At 51.0% G+C, this 20104-nt stretch overlaps 1 protein-coding gene across 1 annotated transcript in view; it reads left to right on the top strand.

Annotated features, from left to right (window-relative positions):
- ABCA13 (ATP binding cassette subfamily A member 13) overlaps nt 1–20104 on the top strand; it is a 329169-nt gene that overhangs the window by 40877 nt on the left and 268188 nt on the right. The window contains exons 5-14 of the mRNA XM_077781120.1: nt 1048–1076; nt 1561–1724; nt 4370–4500; nt 7913–8046; nt 11285–11449; nt 13099–13298; nt 16359–16486; nt 17154–17254; nt 18077–18244; nt 19591–19796. Of these exons, the coding sequence (XP_077637246.1) occupies nt 1048–1076; nt 1561–1724; nt 4370–4500; nt 7913–8046; nt 11285–11449; nt 13099–13298; nt 16359–16486; nt 17154–17254; nt 18077–18244; nt 19591–19796 (1426 nt within the window). The remainder of the gene's footprint in view (nt 1–1047; nt 1077–1560; nt 1725–4369; nt 4501–7912; nt 8047–11284; nt 11450–13098; nt 13299–16358; nt 16487–17153; nt 17255–18076; nt 18245–19590; nt 19797–20104) is intronic.

Here is a 20104-nt window from a genome sequence, read left to right as displayed (position 1 = left end):
GGGGGGGGGGGGGGGGGGGGGGGGTTCTGTCCTCTCCAGCCCCGGTTCTGACTCCCCTTGCAAATCACACTTTTGTACGATTAACCTACATTAACCTACATCCCCAAGGTCCCCATGACCCCTCCTCGGGTTTGATTAATTTGCTGGAGTCGTCCGCAGAACTCCGAGAGACACTCACTGATTTATTGTAAAAGATATAATAAAGGGTACAGAGGGACAGACAGAGGAAGAGGAACTCGGGGCCAGGTCCGGAAGGTTCTTCTGTCCCTGTTGAGTTGGGGTGTGTGCCCCCCCTCACCAGCCAGAAGCACTCCCAACCCCGTCACTGGAGGGTTTTATGGTGGTTCCATTAGGGTTGGTGTAACTGGTGTAACTGGTGAGCTCACTGGCCATTGGGGATTAGCTCAGTCTCCATCCCCCTCCCCTCCCCGAAATCTAGGACAGTCCTTCAGGGAGGGCAGCCCCCATCCTGACCGAATCTGGGGGCCCCAGCTCCCAGGCATGTCATCAGCACACAAAAGACACTCTTACCATTCTAGAAATCCCCAGAGTCTTACGAGCTCACCTGTCAGGAACTGGGGACCAAGACCATCAGCCCAGAAATCCAGTGTTAGAACCGAGGGCAAAGGCGAATCTGTATATTTCCTATCATGTCCCAGTGTGAGTCCCTGTATAACCCAAAGAGCCATGAACTTCATTCACTCTTCTTGCCTTCTTCAAGTATTTCCTTTTTCCCTTCCCGCTCTGTCCTGTCCTGAGGCTTGACATGCCTGTGGCATCAGAGACTGCTAGCATAATAAATACTTGTTTGGCAAAGTATTGGGATTTACTTTACCAGTTAAATCCTTTTCTGGGCATCTGTTTAATACTCTCTTGCTTCGAAGTCCAAAGTGACCGTTTCCTTCAGACTTATCCTTCAGTCTGAATGTCCTCGTGTTTGGGGCTGTGGTTTGTGTTACGTGACTTGATTCGAGAACTAAATTAGGTGCTCGGCAAATGGTCTCCGATTGCTTATTGAATTAATATCTGAAATCTCTTTTATCGTAGATTCTTCTCATGGCTCTGGTTTGTTAGCGGTAAGTATTTTAACAAAAGTTTGAAACTTAGTCTCCAGAGACATAGTGGTTAAGTTCAAAGCATGAGTTTTTATTTTATTTTTCGAATACTTCTTTTTCTATGTTCTTTTTTTTTCTTAATGTTTGTTTTTGAAGGAGAGAGAGACAGCGTGAGTGGGAGAGGGGCGGAGATAGAGGGAGACACAGAATGTGAAGCAGCTCCAGGCTCTGAGCTGTCAGCACAGAGCCCAACACGGGGCTCGAACCCACGAACCGTGAGACCATGACCTGAGCCGAAGTCGGACGCTTAACTGCCTGAGCCACCCAGACGCTCCTATTTTCACACTATTTAAAATCCCAACCCGACGGACAGACTTTCTAATCTTGTCTGTTCCATACCAGGCATGAGTCTCTTTGGCCAGCGTTCCCAGCAGCCAACCCAGCCCAACTGTTGTGAATATTAACAACACGCAGGAGGGATGGTCTTGGTATTGTTTTCCATCAGATGGACCTCAATAAGACCGAGGACGTGATCTCGAAGTTGGAAAAGCTCCACCAGCAGCCCTACATCTGGGATTTTCTGCTTTTGCTGCCGAGTCTGTACGCACGCGACACTGGCGTCGAAGACCGCATCCGTGGGGGCAGACGCCTGCTCCAGGCAGCTCTGAAGTAAGTGCAAGAGAAAGCGGTAACTAACAATAGGGTGTTGGTGCTTTTTCTCCTCACTTTTTTCATAGGGGAGTCTATATCTCTGGGTGCATCTCTTATTTGATGCAAGAAAAAAAATCCAGAATCGTGGCACCCTGAACTGGCTGGGACTCTCGAGTCCCCCTGTGAGTTCCTTGTGTACCCGTGTAAATATTTTATACGATTGCAGTACTGTTGTCCAGAGCCCACTGCCCCTGATGGAAGCAATGTGACATTACATCCTTAACATTTCCTGTATTCCTGAAGTCTTCAAATGATCATTTTTAAAATTATTATTATTATTATTTAAAGATTTTTATCTGTAAGTAATCTCCACACTCAATGTGGGCCTTGAACCACAGCCTCAAGGTCAAGAGTCACACGCTCCACCGACTGAGCCAACCAAGTGCCCCTTTAAATGATTGTTTTAAAAAATTGTTTTAACGTTAATTTATTTTTGAGAGAGAGAGAAAGAGACAGAGCATGAGCAGGGGAGGGACAGAGAGGGAGACACAGAATCCGAAGCAGGCTCCAGGCTCCGAGCTGTCAGCACAGAGCCCGACGCGGGGCTCGAACCCACGAACCGTGAGATCATGACCTGAGCCGAAGTTGGATGCTTAACCGACCGAACCACCCAACGCGGGGCTCGAACCCACGAACCGTGAGATCATGACCTGAGCCGAAGTTGGATGCTTAACCGACCGAACCACCCAGGTGCCCCTCAAATGAATATTTTTCTTAAGTTTTTTTTTTTTAACTTTTATTCATTTTTGAGAGAGAGACAGAGCGTGAGTACAGGAGGGTCAGAGAGAGAGGGAGACAGAATCCGAAGCAGGCTCCAGGCTCTGAGCTGTCAGCACAGAGCCCGATGCGGGGCTCGAACCCACAAGTGGTGAAATCATGACCTGAGCCGAAGTTGGTCGCTTAACCTACTGAGCCACCCAGGTGCCCCTTAAATGAATATTTTTAATGGTTGCTATTTTAATTTTCCATTTTGGTAAGATATTTCCATTATTTTCTTTTTTGATAATTTATAACCGGACTTTTGTGTTTTTTTAAAGGTTTTCACTATCAGAGTTGTGACATGAATATAATAATTTTAACGAATTTCTTTTTTTTACTTTTTTTTTTGATGTTTATTTTGAGAGAGAGTACAAGCAGGGGAGAGGCAGAGAGAGAGGGAAGAGAGAGAATCTCAAGCAGCTTCTGTACTGCTGGCACAGAGCCCAAAGGGGGCTTGATCCCACAAACCATGAGATCATGACCTGAGCTGGGATCGAGAGTCGGATGCCTAACCGACTGAGCCCCCCAGGCCCGTTTGTTGATGTAGGACAATGGAGCATATATTGATAGTTTGTTGGTTTGATTTCTAATTTTTATACGTGAATGCAGTGGGCGTGTTTCCACACACATCCTTGCTCTCAGCCCTGAGTGTGCGGGCACGGACAGTGAGTGGGCTCTTTGGAGAGAGGCGGAATTGAACTTAGAGGTTATTGCTGAGTGCAGTTGAGCTCTGTCAGCGCCTGCATTAATTTCACTCCACTGTTTTGCTTCCGTGACATAACACCAAGAAAATCTCACGAAGTATGTTCATTATACTTCAACGATTAAAGAAACGCACAGAAAACAACCACCGTTCTTAAAAAAGGAAGAAAATCTGCATTATTAGAAATATGTATTTGCACGTGGTATCGGCTGTTAACGATGTATCTGGTCATCCTGGCATATCCTTCATCATACAAGGATAGAGTTCCTTAAGGAAGAGCTACGGGAAAATAATGTTTCAGTTACAGCTTATGTACTATTGGTCTCTTGTTGCTAAAATTTAGACATGTTCTGACTTCAGCTGAGTAAATTTCTAATTTACAAGCTTAATTAAAAATTTTTTAAAAAATATTTTTAAATTTTTAAAAATTTTATTTTTGAAAGAGACAGAGTGTGAGTGGGGAAGGGCAGAGAGAGAGACACACACAGAATCCGAAACAGGCTCCAGGCTCTGAGCTGTCAGCACAGAGCCCAACACAGGGCTCGAACTCAGGAACCGTGAGATCATGACCTGAGCCGAAGTCGGATGCTTAACCGACTGAGCCACCCAGGCTCCCCCAAGCTTAATTATTTGTAATTATACTTAATATCATTAAGTATATTTGTAATTATACTTAATACTATTACATTATAAAATATTGATATTTAAAGAATAAAATTAGGATATTTATATGCAGGTTCCCTGAAGCCCCTCGTTCTGTGAAACCGGTCAGCAACCACTGATTGTTCTTGTGACATACTCAGACCCACGGGCTCAGAAGGGAGGATTGGGGTACAAGGCATTCTAGGAGGCCACCTCCAAGTTTTAAACCGATGATCTGAACTTGAAGGAGCCAGCCTGCCCGCCCATTTCTTTGCCGAGATGACAGTACTTTGGACCCTGGCTGGCTTTGCCAGGTGACCATTAGTCCCCCACCCAGGGAGTGTAGAGTGGCGTTTGAAGCCACGGTGAATGCCTGTGTGTTGGTGGTCGGCCATATCCCGCAAAGGACTGGAGGCTGGCTGGCAGGCAAATGTGAGCCTGTGCAGCCTGGTTTGCTGAGCCCGCCGCTCACGTCGCTTTGGTTGTATTTTCGTTCCAGTTCCTTAGTGACTTTGGAAGATTTAGACTGGTTGCCCCTCAACCACACTTTTTCCACGGTTTCTGAAATGCTGCTTAATGTGACCATTTCGACGCTGACATTCCTGCAGGAGCGTGGAGGGCCCACCCCGGGTAAGTGCCCCTGAGAGCGCGTGCGGAATTTCAAGTGTTTTCCTTAGTGACCTGCATCGACAGCCACCACGGAGCTGAAATGCTGTTTGAAAAATGATTGAATGAGGGGCACCTGGGTGGCTTAGTCGGTTAAGTGTCCGACTTTCGCTTAGGTCATGATCTCACGGTTCGTGGCTTCGAGCTCCGCGTCGATGGTCTATCCATCCATCCATCCATCCATCCATCCATCCATCCATCCTCTCCTTCAGTAAATGCTTATTGAGTTTGTTCTATGAACCAAACACTGTTCTATGAGTGGGAATAAAAAACTGAATAATACATGGTTCTTGCTCTCAGGGAAGTCATGTTTAGTACAATAGAGAGATGCATCAGTGAAAGCCCAAAGGGTAGGGATCTGGCATCACTCTCAGGAAAAGCATCAAGGAGAAGTTTGGAAGGATGAGTTCTAGTTCATCAATGACACAAGGAAGCATGGCCAGGAAGAACTGTATGTGAAGCTCTTGGTCTTGCAGGGGCCCCATGTGTTTGACATTCAGTGTTCCTGGGGTAGTGGGTGATGGCAGGAGGTGATCCAGAAAGAGATCCCGGGCCAGATCACAGAAGAACTCTGGAGCAACAGTTAGATGTGCCTCATGCGAAGATATTGCTGGTGCAGATATGAGGGGTAGGGTGGGAGCAGGCAGGCCTGGGGGCCAGGAGCCCAGGGTCCTCTTCTGTCTGTCTGCTCCTGACTCTTGGAGACTGTCTCCTGACCTATGTAATGAGGTGGTTACACACAGATTCCTATCCCTTCCAGATTTTTCTGGCTCCTTGGAACAGCCTAATATGACACCCTCCATCACCCCAGTCACACCGGGTTCCTTCTGCTGCTGGTGACTCAGCACAGGGAGGTTCCCTGTCGCCACAGGAGCGCTTCTCTGTGGCTCTGCAAGAGGAAAGAGAAGTCGTTAATGTGTGAATTGCTTCTCCCGTAGTTGATTGTAGCCGAAACCACTAGTCTTTCCACTCAGAACCAAACCCAGGAGTGTGGGGGGTGACCCACAAAATAACCTCACCACAGCCTCTCCCGAGATCTCACTCGTAACAGACTCATCAGCTCAAGTTTTTGTACATGATCCAAATTTCAACATCGGGTTCACCACACAACTGGCCCCAAAAGTGTGGCTAAGAATCTAATGAAAAGAAGCAATTTTCTATCAATTGCCAGTGAGTCGGAACTGAGGAGCCCTATTATTGAACCCCTCAAGGCAACTAAAAATTGTCCTCATTCTGAGAAAAATCCCTTTGCCTCAGGAGCAGATCACAAAAGTTGAAGGGGGAAGGGACGTGGCCCTGTCAGTGACTTGGGGCCAAGGACCCGGACATGTTACTCATTAAAGTCGTTAATTCACATGATCTGAGCTCTGCATTCAACAGTGGGTTTCAGAACCCAAATGCCTTTCACTTTCTAGAGTGATGTTATAGTTTTATACCCATCAGTGACTGGTGTCACTGTGTTCCCCTCCTTTTTGAAATTCTATGAGTAATTCTGATACACTGAGAGCCATAGGGATTAGTGGTTACAACCTAGGGTTGGGGATCAGATCTGGGTTTGAGTAATGACTAAATTTAGCTGCGGGACCTTGAGGGACTCTGGATAGCTGTTTCCTTCTCCCCCCAAAGAGGATAATTACTGCACCTGCCAGGTGTGCTGTGGACAACTCGTCTGATGAGGGAAATGCCTTCGATACACAAATGCTACCTTAAAAATCTCAGAACCAGACTTTGACCCCTTTATGCAAAGACAGCCAGAATGAGAGCGATGAGTCTTGGACTCCTGGGGTCTGTCATTCTTCAACACCTTCCTAACGTTCCCTGCAGCTGGGCCTTTTCTGTAAGTGGCAGGACTGTGCCTTTTCTGTAGACCCACGGCATTAACGTAAGGACCCCGAGAGGTCACGCAGGTGAGGATGGTTTTGTGGTCCTCTGCACATGTGGACACTCAGCAGACACCTGCTGATCATGGTCTGAAATAGTCTTGCTGCCTGGATTTCAAGTGAAGGCTCACCTTGGAACTTAGAAGTTTTTTATGTTTGCAGTCGCTGGGCCCCACTCACAGAAATAATGTCAAACCTCGGAGGGGCAGGTCTCAGAATTATATTTTGGGCGTGCCATTTCCACGTGGCGTTGCTAGGTTATTTGGGTATATAATGAGGTTTTATTTAAATGTTTATTTATTTTTGAGAGAGTGAAAGTGGGGGAGGGTCAGAGAGAGAGGGGGACAGAGGATTTGAAGTGGGCTTTGGGCTGTCATCATAGAGCCCAACGTGGGGCTCAAACTCACGAACCGTGAGATCATGACTTGAGCTGAAGTCGGACACTCAGGGAACTGAGCCACCCAAGTGACCCCCAAATGAGTTTTATATCTTGATTAACTCTGTTAAGGGAACTGCCGTCTATGGCCTTAAATAGTTTTTTAAAACGTGGTTTTAAAGGCAGCTGTAATGGGGTGCCTGGGGGGCTCAGTCAGTTAGGCGGCTGACTCTGGATTTCTGCTCAGGTCATGATCTCATGGTTTTTGAGTTTGAGCCCCATGTCGGGCTCTGTGCTGAAGGTGTGGAGCCTGCTTGGGCTTTTCCATCCCCCCTCTCTGCCACTCCACCACTCATGAGCACATGCATGCATGTGCAGTTTCTCTTTCTCAAAATAAAATTAATAAAAAAGACTGCAGTATTTTATGCTATGAATATACCGTAATTTAAACTTTTCTCTCATGCTAGATGCTTAGCTGGTTTTTAGTATTTAATCAGTATAAAAGCAATGCAGTAAGTACCATTGTTGTATACCACCTTTTCTTCATGCATCCAATCAGGTTTCTGGAGATAGATGTTTAGGAGTGAAATTACAGAGCTCAGTGATTTGAGTTTCATGAAGTTCTTGAGATAGGTTGTCCTGTTTGCTCTGGAAACTCTGTGATCATTGATACCAGGAGCACGTGCCGTCCCAGTGAGCTGCCAGAGCCTCCAGCGCTGGCTTCTGTGGGCTTCTCCGCCCTGCCTGTCTGCATCGCCTTTCTCTTTCTTTTTTTTTCTTTTTTTTTTTTAAATGTTTTATTTATTTCTAGGAGAGGGAGAGAGAGAGAGAGAGACAGCGTGAGCAGGGGAGGGTCAGAGAGAGAGGGAGTCACAGACTGAAACAGGCTCCAGGCTCCGAGCTGGCAGTCAGCACAGAGCCCGACGCGGGGCTCGAACCCACGAACTGCGAGATCATGACCTAAGCGAAAGTCGGACGCTCAACCGACTAAGCCACCCAGGCGCCCCCTCTTTCTTTATTTTTCTTGTAGACATGCACAAGGGGTCGTTTTCTGAATCACGCCAGACGTGTGTCCCAATGTGGAAACAATTGACCGTATAAATCATTGGCTGTCTTGCAGAGTTAGGATACACCCTGTCTCTGAAGAAGCTGGTGTGGGATCCACGGAAGGTCCAGGCTGACCTGAAGTCCCGATTTGGTTTTGACGACTTTCATGCAGAACAAATCCTGAATTACTCAGCTGAACTACACGAGGTACGCACGCTGGATGCCTGTCCGTGAGAGTGCTCCTTTGGGAGTGCTCCCAGGCGGGTGGGGGGTGGGATGGATGGGAGCACGGAGAGTCCCCTGTGCACGTCGGCGCTGTGTGGTCCTGGCAGGCCCCTGCTGGAAGTGTCCCTTCCTCTTACTGTGTCATTTTATCCCAGCCCCCAAGGCAGTTTGGAAATTCAGTAAAACCTTGGATTGCACATAAAGTGTTCTGCAAGTGTTCTGCAAGACGAGCAAACATTCCTAACAAATTTTCGCTTGATAAACAAGCGACGTCTTGCAACTCAAGTACATGACGCCTAGTGTCACATGATCACAACCAAGCCAGCCGCTGGCTCTTGAAATTCGATTTGATATACGAGCGCTTTGTATGACAAATGTGTTTCCAGAATGAATTAGGCTCGTAAACCAAGGTGTGACCGTACAAGGAAGTGATTCTCGCTCTTGGTACTAGCTGGGGAGAAGCCAGGCCGGGCGAGGGAGCGAGGTTCTGGAGACGAGGGGCAGCGCTGGGGGTCCGGATGGGAGTGAGGGGCCCGGAGAGGACCGCTCTCCAGGCTGGGAAGCCCGTCACTGGACAGCAGGGGCTATGGGCCACAGGCCCCTTGGGTGCACCAGATATGGGGCCTCCCTTTCCACACTGTGTTCTGGGAGGGACTCCACCGGCCTGGCTCCCTTTCGTCACTTCTGCGTGTGCGGGGACTTCCCTGCGTGGTGCAGGATCTGAGAACTGTACCCCCATCTCCGTTTCCTGCACGGAGACCCCCGGGGTGAAGGCCTCTCCCAGGTCACGGTTGAGGCACTGAACGTTGGGACAAGACCTTCGCCCTCCAGTTAGAGTCCTGGTCTGTGCTCAGGGCGGTGGGTTTTGCTCACTTTTCTGAGTTCCCACGACCCAACACTTTCCTCGTGGTGCTTTTTACATTGACACGGAGGTACTGTTGGTGAGCAGACGGTTGCCTTTCACTTTTGGGTCCCAGGTCTGAGGGTGAACCTGGGGGAGACACGGGGGCCTCAGCCAGGTTCAGCCGCTGCCGGACATGGGTCCAGCGGTTTGGAAAATTCCTTCTGCCTGGCGGGTCATAGGCTTGGCCAGGAGACGCGGTGTTCTCTTCCCCTCTCACATCCGGTACAATTCCATGAAGCTTCTCCCTCTGGTGGGACTTGGAGTTGTGCCCTTTGGCGTCTTTCATGGGCGCCGTTGGAGACGGCATAGGAAAGCCCCGGTGGCTGACTCTACCCCCGTTATGTCCATATGTCACGACCCTGTTTCCTCATCAAATACATAAAACCTTTACCTTAGAAGGGCAAGCGTTTTGAGGGGCGCCTGGGTGGCTCAGGGGCTTAAGTGTCTGATTCTTGATTTCGGCTCAGGTCGTGACCTCACGGTTTGTGAGCTTGAGCCCCGTGTCAGGCTCTGCGAAGAGCCTGCTTGGGATTCTCTTTCTCCCTCTCTCTCTCTCTGCTCCTCTCTCTCTCTTTCTGCCTTTCCTTGGCTCATTGAGTGTTCACGTGCATGCGCACGCTCTCTCTCTCTCAAAATAAATTAATTAAAAAAAAAGAAAGGCAAGAATTTTGAGATTAGAATTATAAGGAAAATGGTCGGGGGAGAGCACAGAGCAGATGTCACAGGTAGGAATCTCCCGTGGCTGCAAATTATCACCAACACTATTGCCCAGCACGACACAAATTCATTACCATGTGGCTCTGTGAGTCAGAAGTTCGAGACGGGTCTCCCTGAGCTCAAATCTGTGTCCCCTAGTGTTGTTACCTTGCCTTTCCGGCTTCTAGAAGCCTTTGTGCTCTGTGGCTCTGGGCCCCTCCTCCAGACCGGCAATAGGGGGCTGAGTTTTTCCCAGGATGTATCAGCTCTGGCTCGAATGTTTTCCCCTCCCACATTGAAGGAGCCCCGTGATTTCATGGGGCTCCTTGGATAATCCGGGGTGATCTCATTTCCAAGTCTGCTGGTCAGCAACCTTAAGACCACCTGCCCACACCACTCTCTCCTGCCACGCTTAACCTATTCACAGTTTCCCAGATTAGCATGTGAGCACCTTGGGGGGGACCATCACCCTGCCTCCCACCCCACGTGAGGCCCCTCACTAGCCAGCATCCTGATGGCTTCCCGGGTCCTCCCCTGGCCCGAATGATTGCGGGCACCACCACTCTGGGCCACTGTTTATGCTGCCCCCGGAACAGAGGGCTCTTTCTCCCTTCCTTTCACCACTCTTCACCGATAACACAGCCTGATCACCTCTCCCAACCCTGTGAAACTCTCATGTCCCCTCTCCAGGGTGACCTGTGATAGGTGCATTGGTGCGAGGGAGGGGAGGGGCATAGAGAAAGGAGAGAGAGAGAGAATCCCAAGCAGGTTCCTCATTGTCAGAGCAGAACAGGGTGAGAGGCTCGATCTCATGACTGAGAGCATGACCTAAGCTGAAACCAAGAGTTGGACACTCAACTGATGGGAGCCCCCAGGCGCGCCAGGGCTTTGATGTTTCTTCATTGTTGCCACATGACCCCACGGTTATTGTAGATTTGTGTAACGGGAATGTGGTTCGTTCCCATACATGTAAGTACTTTTACAGAGCGACATTGCAGAAACTGCACGTAGGAGTTTGTTTATGGAACGCCCTGGGGTCTCAGTTGGATGAGCGTCTGACTCTTGATCTCGGCTCAGGTCACGATCTCCCGGTTCCTAGGATTGAGCTCCCCATCAGGCTCTGTGCTGATAGCATGGAGCCTGCTTGGGATTCTCTCTCTCCCTCTCTCTGCCCCTCAAAATAAATAGAAAACACCCCAGAAGTTCATTTATAGAAATAAAGGAAACAGGATTCCAAAATGTCACACTGTTTCTGACCCAGAACTGGAGTTTGAATTGTTCAGAAGAGGAAATGTTTCCAGCAAAGTGGCTGTGGCAGTCCACAGTGTCAGCTGCACTGGGCTGGCCCCTGGGGAGAATACAAACGAGCGATGTGTGAGTCCTCGACCTGTGTCCTGGACCCCGAGACACCGCTGTTCCTACTGTTTGTGGACGATCGTGAAAAACAGAATTCCAAAGGCTTCCCTCCATGCCAACAATATAAGGGACACTATCAGCCCGTTAGCTTCTCCTGTCATGCAAAGTCCAGAGATTGTCCTTTGGCAAGGCGGTGGTGTTATCCTGAGAAGGGAATATTCTGGAAAAAAGCAGACCTGTAAATGTATTTCATATTGTTGCCAGATCCCCACAGATGGGACCTTGGAGCGGATGGTGTGTTCTGTCTTGTCCCGAACCTCTGAGGACGAAGCTGGCAAAGAGGCCCACCCTGGAGACTGTCACCCCTGCTGGTCAGCAGCCACCGACTACCTGGTGCACGCGGTCAGCTGGCCGCAAGTCTACAAGCAGGTGCCGTGCCGCCATGAGCCCCCCCCGGGGTGCCCGAATGCATCCCTTTCCTTCCTCATCTCTCACTGTTCCATTTTATTTATTTTTAGTATTTGTCTTTTTTGTTTTTATGTTTATTTTTGAGAGAAGAGAGACAGAGTGCAAGCGGGGGGGAGGGGCAGAGAGAGAGGGAGACAGAGAATCTGAAGCAGGCTCCAGGCGCTGAGCTGTCAGCACAGAGCCCGATGCAGGGCTCGAACTCATGAACCTCAAGATCATGCCCTGAGCTGAAGTCGGGCACTTAAGTGACTGAACCTCCCCGGCGCCCCTTCATTTTTAGTACCTGGTTTCAATTGGTGGGGCAGGTAATACGAGGCGTAAGTGTGGACAGAGCATTGCAGCCACGGCCACAGAGCCCACACAGCCGGTCTATGCAGCTCGTTGCTCTCGCTAACTGAAGCCTTAAGCCCGCAGATCCTCTCGCTTTCCCCACCCCAGGCCTGATGAGCTCCGGGTGTGGTGCTTTTCGGGGAGCCGTGGGTACGGTGTGAAGCAGAGCCTGGGTGCCAATCAACCTCCATTTGCTTTACCCCACATTACATTACCTCTTCCTCAAAGGACACGTATTTTAACTATTTTTTTCTTAATGCATGTTACTGACAAGGGTCGAAGTCTCCAATAGCAGACAGATCGTTACAGAAATGTAGGTGTGATGATCCACTGGGTGGCACTCAGTGTAGCTGGTACTGAAATAGCCAAAGGACAGCGTCGGGCTGACCAGCACCAGCACGGACAGGGGGACACGTTCACTCTGCATGTTGTCTGGGTGGCCTGCCCCCGTGGCTAGTGAAGGGTCCTTTAGCACGCATCAGTGTTCCTGACGCTTTCCCCCACACCTTGTGACGTGGGCTTGAGCGTCTCTGTCGGCCTCACGTTGATGACGCACCACAGTACCAATCGCCTGTAGTATCGTCATCCCCGAGGCCGTGATGCAGAACGGTACTCAGTGACCTTGTGTTCATTGCGACGGAATTGTCAAGGATGGTGACGTATTTCTGCTGTGACACGTATTTCACACATGTCCTTTTTGCTCTTAGGGCATCTGTCACCTGTTCAGCAAAACGTGTGTTTTTGCCTTCTCTTTTGAAAAATGGCAGCAGGTGGGGCGCCTGGGTGGCTTAGTCGGTTGAGCGTCCGACTTTCGCTCAGGTCATGATCTCGCGGTTCGTGGGTTCGAGCCCCGCGTCGGGCTCTGTGCTGACTGCCAGCTCAGAGCCTGGAGCCTGTTTCAGTCTGTGACTCCCTCTCTCTCTGACCCTCCCCTGCTCACACTGTCTCTCTCTCTCTCTCTCTCTCTCTCCTAGAAATAAATAAAAATATTTAAAAAAAATAAAAATAAATAAATAAAAATATTAAAAAAAAAAGAAAAATGGCAGCAGGTGAGGGAAGGACAAACGGCATCTCAATGACAAACCCATCGAAGGCGATTTGTCCTGTTTCATTTCTGAATAGAAATGAAATTGTAAGGCAATTCACAGACATTCCAATCTGCCCACCTCATAAAAATGGGCTGTCTGTCCTCTTGAAGGCTGTTAATACTTCTCACACACATGCTATCATTTCTAATGCATTATTGTTAATAATAAGTGCTTTCGTTTCTCAACATGAAGGTGTTCGATCAGTGGCAAAAAGGCAGCCTGCTTCAGAACGTGCTCGAAGGGGCTGCCCACAGTCTGGAGGCTCTCAGTAATCGGTTTGTGGAAGACAGTGAGCCACGGAAGGTGCTAGAAGCCCTGCACACTCTCCTTCTCATCCTGAGTGACAGTTTGGGAGCGGATGGACCCAGCAGCAACCATACATCTCCTAAGATGTAAGACATACCTTCCTGTTTGATTACTCGTTAGGCTAGTGACCCTGAGTGTTAATGAGTGCACAGTGAGATAGTGACAAAGGATTCCGTAAAACCACAGCTCCACGGTGAATTTCCCATTAGCAGCTGGGAGATGCAAGGCTTGTATAGTGGACCATCCGAGTTATTTGTACTTATCCCATGGGTCTGTTCAGATGCAGAAAACCATCCAGGTAGGGACGTGTTGCAGAAGGTGTCTGGATATCAGGTGTTATGTCTTTGACATTTGTTAAAAAATGAGCAAGGGGTGCCTGTGTCGCTCAGTTGGTTAAGTGTTCAACTTTGGCTCAGGTCATGATCTCATGGTTCATGGGTTCGAGCCCCACATCGGGCTCTGCTGGCAGCTCAGAGCCTGGAGCCTGCTTCAGATTCTGTGTCTCCCTCTCTCTCTGCCCCTCCCGCGCTCGCACTCTTTCTCTTTCTCTCAAAATAAATAATAAACATTAAAAAAATGAGCAAAGACATTTTAGAGGTCCTTTCGTGTAAAGCACTGTTTTCGTGGCTCTTTAAAATTTGGTATTGTTGACATGTTTGTGTAAGATCCAGAAATATGTTCGAAACGGCTAAATAAAGGTAGACCTTTGGCTTCTTCGTTTTTGATATCAGCGGAATTGACTCACAGATGGTCGGTTCTGTTGCAACACGGGACACTTTTCTTCAGTGGGTCGTGTCCTCTGCGGGTCGTGTCCTCTGCGGTAACTTGACCTGGTGACACTCCTGTGTGGACTCACCTTGGAAGAGAACAAAAGGCTTCTCAAAATGATCTCAAAAGCGTTCATTTCAAAATGAAGGTCTTTGAGACTCTGGCTCCTGTGCCTCAGGAAGGGAAGACTGTGTGATCAGGATGGCACGGGGCCCTGTCGTGTTCTCATGACCTACGTGACACGCGCGTGCATAACTGGACACGTTTCCCACCCTCCTTGCTTTTTCTGGAACCCCGTTAGGGGGCAGGACCTTGCTTTCAAAGCTCTGCTTTCCTGTTTTACCTTAGAGATTGTCCCAGTCCTCGCAACGGAGCAGGTCAGTCCAGCAGCCCTGCAGCCCCCCCACGGCTCTGGCACTTTCTCCAGGGGACAGAGAGCCCCAGGAGACTCTGGCTCTCACCTCCTTCTGGGATCGGTGACGTTAGGGACTGCACCCCTCAGAGGACCAGGTGTGGACAGCCCGCGCTTTCCCTGCCCCCACTCGGGTGCGAACCAGCTGCTGTGTGCGCTGGACCAGCCTCCCCTCCTCCTCCGCTGTCTGTGGCCCTCGCACTGCTGGCCTCCGGGTCTCCAGCTCCCCACCCTGGTGGCGCCTCTCTGGTTGTCAAGCTCTGGGTCTGCTGCAGGCTTCACGTGGGACCCCCAGGGGCCCTGTGCTTCACCTCTAAGGAAGGCTCGGCCCGCGAGGATGGCTGCAGCAGACCCGGCAGGGAGCAGGGGCAGGGAGACCCCGTGGTGAGAACACGGCCCGCTTAGTGGCTTCTCACAAGCGCCGGCCCTGACACCCCACCCAGCATCTGCTTCTCTCTCCTGCACTCACCCCCCCACCCCTCCGCCCTGCCTTTTACAGGCCCATGGAGTTTCCTACAGGCCTCCTAGGTCCCACTGTGTCTTGTGAATCTGTGTGTCTGTAGCGGGTTGTTTCCTGGGATGTAGACGTGAGCCCCACAGTGGCGGTGTCACCCGTGAGCGTCCGTGGCTCAGATCCCGTCACCGTCCCGTGCTGTGCACCGGCCTTTGGCCCCCTCCTGGGCACCGGGGATGCATGGCTTTGCAGGCAGGTGTGCTCCTGCCCCGACCGCCTGCCCCAGGACGATGAGATGCAGAGGCGTGGCCGCGCGGGGCCACGTGCTACCTGACCCTGCGCTTCGGCCCCGGCTCCCAGCATGGGTGCCCCTGGCAGCGTCTGGGTCTCTCCTTCCAGCCCACGGAGGATTCTGGGTGCTTGCATAGATGCGTGGGGGTCCGTGTCCACCCGCTGGGGCCCATGCCCCCTCCCTCACCATGAGACAGCCCCCCAGTCTGGCTCTTCGCTCCCACATTCCTTTGCAATCTTGGCTCCTATCATTTCAGACCCTTTCCAGCAGCTCCTCTGCGATGTTTTCCCCTCTTCCCGAGTAAGCCATCCATCCTCCTTGCGCGACAGGGAGCCCCTGAGGCTGGGTGGGGGCCGCACACGCCTCCCCCCGCCCGGCCCCCCAGCTCCCGGCCTTCCCAGGAACGTGGCCTCGCCGCTGGCCGGCTGGGCTGCTCCTGTGTCTGCAGAGGGGACTCCCCCTTGCCTAGCCCCCCTGCCCCACCCCCGGCCGCAGGCACCCAGCTGCCTGGCTGGGTGTCCTCCTTGGACCTTCGAGAATCTGACAGCTGCTGCTAGCTCGCCTTTGATGGGCCTGCACCCACCACTCGCATCTTGATGTTCTGACACTTTTTAAAATATTTTCCTGTGCCTGATAACTGGACGCTTCAGGGCAGGTGCTTTTATTTTTTATGATTTCTTTTTAATGTTTATTTATCTTTGAGAGAGGGGATGGGGAGGGGCAGAGAGACACGGGGGCAGAGGATCCGAAGCAGGCTCTGCACTGACGGCAGTGACCTCGAGCTCAGGAACTGCATGAGCAGGGGAGGGACAGGGAGAGAGCGAGAGAGAATCTCAGGTAGGCTCCACACTGTCAGCGCAGAACCCATTGCAGGGCTCGATCCAGTGGGATCACGATCTGAGCTGAAGTTGGACGCTTAACCGACTGAGCCCCCCCAGGCGCTCCCAGGCAAATGCTTTTAAATCTCACCTGCTGCTTTATTCCAACTCTTAGACCTTCCTGTTTGGGGTAAATAGAATGTTTAATCCATATTCAATCCCCCGACTCAGCCTGTCGAAAGCCTGCTCTGTGCACCTGTGGTGAACTGGGGGTTTTGGACTGTGAGGACGGGTCCCGAAGCAGCGGGTATTTTCCTGTGAGCAGAACTTTCATTTCCCCGTCTGGACCCCTGGGCTAGTCCTTTTTATTTCATTCCTTTTGTCTGTTTGTTTTGCCCCCAGATTACTGTGTCTGCAGAAGCTGGAGAACATTCTTGGAAACCTGCCCCCGTGGCCGGCTCTGAAGAGACTGCTGCTGCTGCACGGGGCTGTCAGCAACGCGATAGCCCAGCATTTACGTTTTGTCGGAGGTAAACTGGCGTGGCGTCATTTGTCACCTGCTGCTGGGAGCCAGCGTGAGATTGGCGGAGAAGCAGACTTGACCGCACCTGGTGCCTTCTGGAGACTGGAGGGAAGGGGCCCCTGTGTTACATGCCCCTGGGGTGCTCGGAATGTGGCACACCCGCAGTGAGCACTGTGTCCTTCTGGAAATGCCCTCGCATGGCTCACGCCCACGTCCCGGTGCTCAGGCTGGAAAGGGACCAGAGTGCACGCGTGCATCATCACTGTGTCCCCTCCCCTGCTCCTTGGCCAACGTTGGCCAGGGTTCCTTCTCTTTCCCAGAAAGCCCTTCTTTGAGCGTCCACTGACCAGTGGTGTCTAAGTGGAACCAGGCGGGCTGGGGGCTTCTCGCGTCTCATGACGGGCAGGGAAGAAATGAGGACGGATGTTGCTTGTGGAGTAAAATCCGCTATAACCTTGACGCCATTCTTGGGCGTCTTCGGGAAGCAGGAAACGGTATCACAATACGTTTTCTCAGGTCCCCCCCTTGGGAGACACTAAAACATCTGGTAACGTGTGCGGTCTGCTGAGACGCACTCTTGCTGACGTCGGTGTTATTCACGGCCCCGTGTAGGCATCAGGCTTGGAGCAGCCTGCTGTAGGAGATGCTGATGCATGCATTTGTTGGCCTTACAGAAGTCCTCGGGTGCCTGGAGAGATCAGCTAACGGCTCCACACCGGGTGGATCTGACCTGCCGAAACTGGAAAAGGACGTGTTCTTTTGGGAACTGAAGCAGGTAGAGCATTGCACGGGCTTATGAATGGACAGTTTTGGCAAAACCACTCAAGAAGGTCCAGCAGTCTTTACCTGCACCCTTATTGTGAGCTGTGCTAGCAAAACAGGCAGCGTTTCCAAGAACTTTGTTTTATTTTGAAATTCTGATCGCTGCAGATTTCTTTTTTTAATTTTAGTTTTTTAATTTTTATTTATTTTGAGACAGAGACTGGAAAGCAAGAGAGGGAGGGGCAGAAAGAGAGGGAGAGAGAGAATCCCGAGAGAGCTGTCAGCGCAGAGCCTGACTCAGGGCTTGAGCTCACGAACTGTGAGATCATGGCCTGAGCTGAAATGAAGAGTCGTATGCTTAACTGACTAAGCCACCCAGGTGCACTTGTGTTTGTTTGTTTTTTAAAAGATTTTATGCATTTATTTGTTTGTTTTTTAAATGTTTATTTTTGAGAAAAATGGCACAGACAGTAGAGAGGAAGAGAGAGAAGGGGAGAGAGTATCCAAAGCAGGCTCTCGTCTCTGAACTGTTAGCACCCAGCCTGACACGGGGCTTGAACTCATGAACTGTGAGATCATGACCTGAGCCAAAGTTGGAGGCTCAACTGACCGAGCCACCCACGTGCTCCTAAAGACTTTATTTTTTAAGTCATCTGTATACCCAGTGTGGGGCTTGAACTCACAACCTTGAGATCAAGAGTCATGTGCTCTTCTGACCCACCCAGCCAGGAGCCCCAATTGCTACAGATTTCTGGTTGTGGTTCCCTAGCCCCTTGACGGTGAGTGTGAGCTTTTCTAAGTGACAATCCACCCCCTCCCCCTCTTTACCTTTCAGTTCTTGATGAAGGATACCACTGACAAGTGCCTCAACACAAGCTTGTCTGGGAGGGAGGCTTTCCTGTGTCCTGGCGTCTGGGAGGACCTTGGGGAGCTGATGTGTCCCCAGGACTCCTCCAACAAGACCAGCATCTTAAACAAGCTACTGAGGTCAGCAGAGGATGCTGTAAGTAGCCACGGTCCGATCTCGTCCATGGATACCAATGGGCTTATTTTATTAAGAAAAGTTTTTTTTTTACTGTTTATTTCTGAGAGAGAGAGAGAGAGAGACTGAGTGGGAGTGGGAAGCAGCAGAGAGAGGGAGACACAGAATCCGAAGCAGGCTCCAGGCTCTGAGCTGTCAGCACAGAGCCCGACGTGGGGCTCGAACCCACAAACTGTGAGATCATGACCTGAGCTGAAGTCAGACGCTTAACCGACTGAGCCCCCCAGGCGCCCTGTCCAATGGGTTTATTTTAAAGGTTAGATCCCACCTCCCGGATCCTGGCCACCCCTGCATTCCGTCCCTGCTGTCTGGTCACACTAGGAGATGCTTGCCACTCGTCCAGCCCAAATCTCCTTGAGAGTAAGCTGGTTTCCCCAACAGCACCCCAAACTGGCAGACCATGCCGCTCAGCTTCCCTGGGTTCAGGGCTTCCCGTCCTGTTCCGTCCCTAGCTGCAAATGCGGAGACAGGCAGAGGAGTTTCCTTGGGCATCATGAGCTGGGAGCCAAGATGCTCTTCCCACGGTCCTGTCCTTTGCCCAGTGCTCATGACGGCTATGGGGTGGGGAGCACTTTGTAAGATGATTATGTCACCTTCAACCCATGTTGTTCTCACCGAGCACAAAAAATTATGATCCCGTTCCCCTTTCCGTCTCAGGATTACCTGCTTCATTGTTTCCCTGTGCTGCCGCTCTTCAGAAAGGGCAGGGCTGGAATGCGCGTGTGTCCGTGTGCGTTTTGTTGTTTAATGGGAGTCACCGCTCAGCTTCTATTAACTGTGGGAGCAGAATGGCAGGAACATGGCCGCCAGGAGGCCAGCTCCAGTGGGGGCCACGGGGGACTAGCTAACACATGGGTCCCTTCTGCTTGCATCCTGGATGAGCCTTGATTTTGGGGTCTCTTCACGTGGACACAAGTCAAGACTCAAGTCTAGGATGGTCGCTTAGGTTATCAGATACCTGCAGGGCAGGAGCTTGGATTCACAGTCATGAGGACCCTTGCTGGGGCGGCACCTGGTGGGCTCAGTCGGTTGAGCGTCTGACTTTGGCTCAGGTCTCGATCTCGAGGATCATGAGTTCGAGCCTCGCGTTGGGGTCTGTGCTGACAGCTCAGAGCCCGGAGCCTGCTTCCGATTCTGTGTCTCCCTCTCTCTCTCTCTGCCCCTCCCCCACTCGTGTTCTCTGTCTCTCAAAAATAAGTAAGCATTAAAAAAAAGAATCCTTGGTAAGTGGGACCGGGCACGGGCTGCCTCCCTGGTGCCCGCTGTCCTCGCTGAATGGATTACAAACCTTCTCTTTCCCTGTGAAGGACCGCCTTTTGCAGGAGCTCATCACTGGGCTCCCAGATACACCGGTTTCGGAACCTGGAGGAGTTGGGGGCTGGCAGGAAGTGGAGACGCAGCTGGCGGACGTGGGCCTGTCCTGCACGCGGCTCTTTGAGTTGCTGGGAGCTGCCGGCTCCCCTGGAAACCGTGACCTTGCCGGTGACTGTAAGGACCAGCTTCTAGCCGCAGCGTAAGTTTGTGTGAGACAGGAAACCTGTGAACAACTGGGAACCACAGGATTCCCACCCCTGCTTCTATGAAGTGATGGATCAGGGTAGTGTATTCTACTTCTAGTAAATAGGGGGATGTATATGTTCTTTACATGTTTATTTGTTTTTGAGAGACAGAGGCAGAGCGGGGGAGGGGCAGAGAGAGAGGGAGACACAGAATCCGAAATAGGCTCCAGGCTCTGAGCTGTCAGCACAGAGCCCAACGTGGGGCTCGAACCTACGAACTGTGAGATCATGATCTGAGCCAAAGTTGGATGCTTAACTGACT

The sequence above is a fragment of the Crocuta crocuta genome, unplaced genomic scaffold (assembly GCF_008692635.1).
Source record: "Crocuta crocuta isolate KB4526 unplaced genomic scaffold, BGI_CrCroc_1.0 scaffold108, whole genome shotgun sequence".
NCBI lineage: Eukaryota > Metazoa > Chordata > Mammalia > Carnivora > Hyaenidae > Crocuta > Crocuta crocuta.
This window is presented reverse-complemented; position numbering and strand designations above follow the sequence as displayed.